This window comes from Trichosurus vulpecula, chromosome 5 (assembly GCF_011100635.1).
Source record: "Trichosurus vulpecula isolate mTriVul1 chromosome 5, mTriVul1.pri, whole genome shotgun sequence".
NCBI classification, from domain to species: Eukaryota; Metazoa; Chordata; class Mammalia; order Diprotodontia; family Phalangeridae; genus Trichosurus; species Trichosurus vulpecula.
The window spans coordinates 270,691,002-270,697,020 of NC_050577.1; the positions used below are offsets into that span (position 1 = coordinate 270,691,002).

Below are 6,019 nucleotides of genomic sequence, written 5' to 3' on the forward strand. Positions count from 1 at the left end.
TCACTAAAGAAGAACCAGGGACGAGGGATTTCTAGTTGAGGTGTCCAGAGGACAGACGTTAGTGGAAGGAGGGAGGGGGTCAAAACCTGATACCCAGGAGATATGCCTTCACTTCATTCGGACTTCAGATTGAGAAGCAGTACACGAAAAGGTTCCCACCTTCACCTCCATACATGCGAGCAAAAATTGTTAAAAACAAAAACAAACCAACAACCTGGAAAGAGTTTTAACTTCTTCCTCCCACCCCAACCCAAGCGATCCGCTTCTTATTTCTCTCCCCCTCTCTGTTTCTCTCACTTGGCCTGGCAGAGCTGATGCATGGTATGTGTAGGAAAGGAACTGATTATCAAAACAGACATAACAAAAATACCCGGAAAGGGGCAGAGCCCCGGGCCTCGCGTTATAAGAGGGTGACAATGTCTGATGCAGGCGGTCAAGCGGCCAGGCAGCCAGGGAGTGAGGCTCTCCCCCTCTCTTCACCAGGGACTCGGCTTAAGTCTGATGTCTCCTCCTTCTGATCCCTCTAAAAGAAGGAGAGAGCCTGCTCCCTGAGCAGAAGTCTTTTCTTTTTCATCCTCCGGTTTTGAAACCAGATCTTGACCTGCTGGTCACTAAGATTCAAGCGGTCCGAGAGTTCTCTCCTCCTCTGGCGGGTGATGAACTCGTTCACCATGAACTCTCCCTCCAGCTCCGCGAGCTGCAGCTTTGAGTAGGGTTTGCGCTTCTTCCGGGACCGGGTGTGCATGGGATACCAAGGGGCGCCTGGGGAGGAGGGAGTGGGTACAGGACAGTTGGCTTTGGAAGGTGAGGAGGTGACAACACAGAAAAGAAAAAAAAAACACTCAGTCCTTCCCCAGTCTCCTTTGTCCCCCTCCCCATGTCCCTTATTCCCTTTCCTTACTGTTCCCCAACACTCCCCACGGTGTTGTCTCCTTTTTTTTTAACCCCTCGTCCTTTTGCTCCCCTTTCCCAGTCATACTTTCTATCCTCCCATCCCTCCTTCCTTCCTTCTTTCTTGCCCCTGCTCGTCACCTCTTCTCCCTAACCCTTCCCTTTCTCTCCTCCCCAATACACCTCAGCTCCTTTTTCCTGGGGAACCCTCTCTCTTGCTCATGGAGCCTTGGGCAGGAAGGGCTGACATGGCCCAATGGGAAAAAATAAACAGTAACCACTTGCACAGAGAGAGAGAGAGAGAGAGAGAGAGAGAGAGAGAGAGAGAGGGAGGGAGAAGCATTTAGGGCGCCAGGGTAGCGTGGATAGGGTGAAGGAAGACAGGATGGTGGGACCATTGGGAGGGAGGAAATGGACCCTTAACTCCTACCCCCTGGAGCTTCCTGGCCTTCAACCCTCAGGCAGGCGGAAAGGGAATCTCTCATTTTCTTTTATAGGGATATTTACATGTTTATAGGCCTTTTCCCCCTCCTCTTTTCTTTTTCTTTTCTTTTTTTTAAGAAGCGCTCACTAATGAAACATTGTGACACTCCAAGCTGCTCCAAATACTCCCAGTTCCTGAATTCCGTCAGTCGTCCCCCCCACACAGCTAGCCCCTAGTCGCAACAGAGAGCCCGCTTTATGTTTCAATAGAGGTTCTTGGCTGAAATGGAGGGAGTCATCCTTACCACTGGTCGAGAGCCCGTTCCCCTGGCCTAGAGGCGACACCAGGCCGGCCCCATCGCCCGCTCCGCCGCCCTTGTTTCCCTCGTTGAGTAGGGACGAGCTGGAATCGGATTCGAGTGACTGGCAGGAAGGGGGATCGTGGGGGGGGCCCGCGGCGCCGTCCCCCCCGCCACCGCCGCCGCCGCCTGCAGTGTAGTCGTACTTGAAGCCCATAGACGGCGGCCCCGACGGCTCGAGCTGCAGCAGCCCGCCCCCCTCCCGCCCCCGCTCCTCGCGCTTCAGCCCACCGCCCTCGGCGCACGCCTCGCGATAGTAGCATTTGCTCTCCTCTACCCGGGCCAGCTCGCACGTCCGGCCGAAGGACGGGTTAAGCGACACAGGGCTGCCGAGGTAGGGCTGGGGATAGCCATTGCACGTCTCCGCCGACGGCCAAGGCAGGGAGCAGACGTTGTCGCGCCGAGGGTAGGACAGGGAAGGCAGGCCGGGCAGCTGCCCCCCCGAGGCGCGGAAGTTGGGGAAGTAGAAGGTGTCCCCCGTGTGGATATTCACCAGCGGCCCCACAAACCCGGGATTAAGGAGATTATGTTCGCCCATTTCCGCGGGGCCCGACCGAGAGCTTCTACTTTATTGCTATCTGACATTAAACATAGTTAAACCTGCGGACGCGTCCTATTGGCCGCTGGACGGTCACATGGGTTCCTGCTGGAGGAGGGGTAGGAGGAGGAGGGGGTGGGGAATGAAGAGACCCCCCCCCGCCCCCCAACACACATAGACAGCCGATACCAACTTCTGCCTTCCTCTTTTCTTTGGGGGAGGAGGGTGCTACTTTGTGGAGGGGGGATAATTCGCTAGATTCTACTTGCTAAAAAAAAAAAAAATCACACAAAATCCAACCCAAGGAGCGCAGCAGTGGCTCAACTTGGGGCGAGGAAGGAATAAGAAAAGAGCACACAAAAATCATACACACACCAATGACACACGCACACCCCCACATTCTCGCCACCTACCTCCCCCCCACCATGTATCCTTTCGCCAACAGCTGGCCGAACGCAGCCCATCCTTCTTTAATTAGCTCCTTTATTAACTAAAACCGTTGGAATTTACAATATCTCCCCAATAAATTACTATTAGATATTGTGTCATATAAAGTTTACTGGCTGTTTAAGGAGACGGATGAGCCCTTTGGCTACAGGGTTTATTTACAGTAGAGAGAAGTGGGGGTAAGAACATGTTTCTCGCCGGGTTCTCTTTCCCATTCTGCCTACTGGACCAGTTCTCACTCCTTTTCCATTGGTTTCACTCCAGGAGTTGGGAGAGGGCACCACAGACTCTTTGGGGGTGGGGGTCCTCCCACTCAAGAGGGAAAATGACACCCCAGGCCCTTTTTGCCTCTCCCTCCAACCAACAACACACCTTACCCATCTACCTTCACTCCCAGTAGCGAAAGATGAATGCGAAAGGCGGCAGGGAAGCAGACACCCGACTCTACAAGCTTCCCTCTGCCGGAATCTGAGTGGGGTCCGCTTCTTAGAAGATTGCTTGTAACAGATTACCTCCTTCCTCACGACCTTCTCTGGGGAGAAACGAGGAGAAAGGCTCCCGAGCAACAAGAAGACCCCAAAGAATAGAGGCAAACGGCTGCCTACAAGAAGGAACCAGCCCAGCAGAGGACGTGGCTTCTGCTGGAGTCCAGGGTTTCGTAGGAAGACCTAAATCCGTGCGGGACTGGAGCTGAGGAGCAATACCGAGCAGTGAGAATCCTAGACCAGACCAAACCACACCAATAATTTCCATTGTGCACCCTGGAGTGAGAGTGGGGACGTGAAGAAAAGAAATCTATATAAAAGTCTCCTTTACCTCCACAATGGTATTGGTAGCTTCAATTGAGCACCTAGCTGTGTGCAAATAAAGACAAATATGTCCGCCTTAAACTAATGGGAATTAAATGCCGAACAGGAAAATAGATAAATTTTGACCTTGTCTATGGGATGCTGAACCTCCAGATTAAAAATAATAATAGTAAAAATCTGAATGTTTCATAATATCTTAGAGCGTAGAGTCGGTGGAGACAAAGTATTCGGATATTCTGGGCTAAATATTTCGAGCTGTACTGAAGTTTTTGGCATATTGTAGACCCAAGCTTTTAAGAGAGACAAAAGGCAGAGTGAAAGTGAGAAAGAAAGAGTGGCTCAGAGTAATCCAGAGACACTGGGCATCTTAATAGAGAAAGAAAAATATGTAGGTGATATATATGTATATGTGTATATGTGTGTGTACAAAGCAGTTGATAACTAGATAATTAGCCAAAAAAAAAAAAAAAGACCCGCATGCAGATATTCTCCTTGTCTTCTCTCTGCTAAAGGGACATATCATGGGGGGGGGGGGAGAATCCATATTCTTCAAATTCCACTGCTCCCTGGACGATTTCATATCCTAAAACCACCGCCTCTGAGACAGACATAAATACGCCTCGTTCCCCCCCACCCCCAACTCCACCCGTCTGTCCACTAGATCAAACTAGCTCTCCGACTCTTGACAACCTCTATCCGCTTCCCTTTTCCCTATGCATGTCCTTCTATGGTTATTGGTGGGGTGTCGGGGAATTCTGTTGCCCACCCTCACTTTCCATCCCCGGCTACATCCTAGTCCTGGCCCTGAGACTGCGGAAGCCCTCAGATCGGAGCGCCCTAGGAAGGAGGCTGGCCCATGGAAAGATGATATTTCAATATTGGTCCTTTCGGGTTGCAGCAGCGTCTTGGCCAAAGGAATAGAAGACCGAAGTCGGGGACAAATCTCTGTCTTTTTCCTAACTGGGGGCGAGGCCGCATGACAACCAATTCCACATTCAGCCCTCCGCTTCAGTTATTCTTGTGGTTAGTTGCTGCTGTTATAATAACAATCATGTTCAATATTTTTAAAAGTAGCATTCCCCTTTTAAGTGAGACTACCGTCAATATTTTAAATGGTGCTTATTATTTTAAACGGTTTTGGTAAGATGAGCAATGTCTTATTATTGTTATTTTTGTCAGGAGTATCTGGTGCAAACACACACTGACATCCAGGGCCCTGTTGGACAGGTCCCTGGCAGTAGGCTTTTGTTTCTGTTAACATCATCGTAGGGGCTAGTTATTAGCATAGCTATATCTCAAGCTCTTGCAGTTACTATATGGGGAATAGGATTCTTCCTTCCCCTCCTTTCTTTTCCTTTCCCTTCCCTTTCTCCTTAGCCGAGGGTAGAGGATAGAGAAGGGCTCTCTGCCTCTCCTCGCCTGAGTAAGCAGTTGGAAAGCCTCTTTTCTCGGGTACTCAGTTCTTCTGGACTACCAGCGCCCAGCCAAAGCAGAAAAATGGACAAATTGGCTATAGATGAAGCCAGATGTATGGGGGAATTGGGGGGGGGGATGGCTGTAGATTTTTTCTCCACCCAAGAATCTTTTTTTTTTTTCTGGGCTGGCTTGATAAAATTATCATTAGTGGAGTCAAAATGTGCCATCTCTCCTAAGTCATCAGGGCTCCAGAGGGGGAAAATCTCCATCTATACCGGAGACTGTCGTCCCCTCCCTTTTTCTTCGTTCCTCTACCCTCAGAACGCAGAATGATCCTAAGGACACAGTGCAAGGAATATCATATCCCTTCCCCACCCCCCTACTCCCCACCTCCGCCTGATTTCACTCCCGCCTCCCTCCTCAGCTCTTCCCTCATCTCCCTCTCTTTATGTTAGAAAATGAAATATTTCATTGTGTGGAACACGGATCCAGGCTTTCAATCTCCACAAAGTACCCCACCCCCAACCTATTTTGCTGTGCTCCCACCCAGCTTCAGTTTATGTTGCCCCAAATTGCTTTTACCAATCTACCCCCAACCTGCCCAGAACCCAAGCAACACTCCCTTTATACGACCCAAACTCCCGGCTTTGCCCATCCTATCGCGGTGGCAGACCCAGAGAAGCAATGGATTCAGGACACCACCAAAGGCACCGGCAGAACAGCGCATTCCCGGGAAGCTACAGTGAGGACACACACAGGCTAGGTCCCTAGCAGAAAAACAGAAGGAGAGACACAATATCATCCTATTGTGGAAACCCTTCCACCTCAGCCAATTCCGCGATGCAGAATTAAGGAGTGAAACAGAAGAAATTCAGCCTTAGAGATGGGCAAACAGCCTTGGACCGAGAACATGAACCCTACAGGGCTCATTGACCGATGCCGACAGATACAGGGAGATATTAATCAAATAAAAAGCAGAGACAAAAATCACTTCTTAATCTTGGTCATCTAAATTCAGCAATTCCCTCACTAATTAATTCCTGGATTAATTAAAACGTATGAAATCCTTTTTTTAAATCTTGATTATACACCTTCCTGAGGTCCCACTCAAGGGAGACACATATACAAAGAGACTC

General features: G+C 50.0%; 1 protein-coding gene across 1 annotated transcript; it reads right to left on the reverse strand.

Moving 5' to 3' along the window:
* Positions 1 to 523: 523 nt before the first annotated feature.
* HOXC12 (homeobox C12) lies at positions 524 to 2,211 on the reverse strand. The gene is made up of 2 exons (XM_036758669.1): positions 1,620 to 2,211; positions 524 to 762 (listed from the first exon to the last, which is right to left on the reverse strand). The coding sequence occupies exons 1-2, from the start codon at positions 2,209 to 2,211 to the stop codon at positions 524 to 526; spliced, it is 831 nt and encodes a 276-aa protein (XP_036614564.1).
* Positions 2,212 to 6,019: the final 3,808 nt, after the last annotated feature.

What these genes read in the sequence shown, in the direction of transcription:
- HOXC12 (XM_036758669.1), bottom strand. Translation starts at nt 2,211, where the DNA reads ATGGGCGAACATAATCTCCTTAATCCCGGGTTTGTGGGGCCGCTGGTG. An exon ending in GAACGGGCTCTCGACCAGTG is followed by an intron (nt 763 to 1,619) that starts GTAAGGATGACT and finishes CCTCCTCCCCAG; the next exon opens with GCGCCCCTTGGTATCCCATG.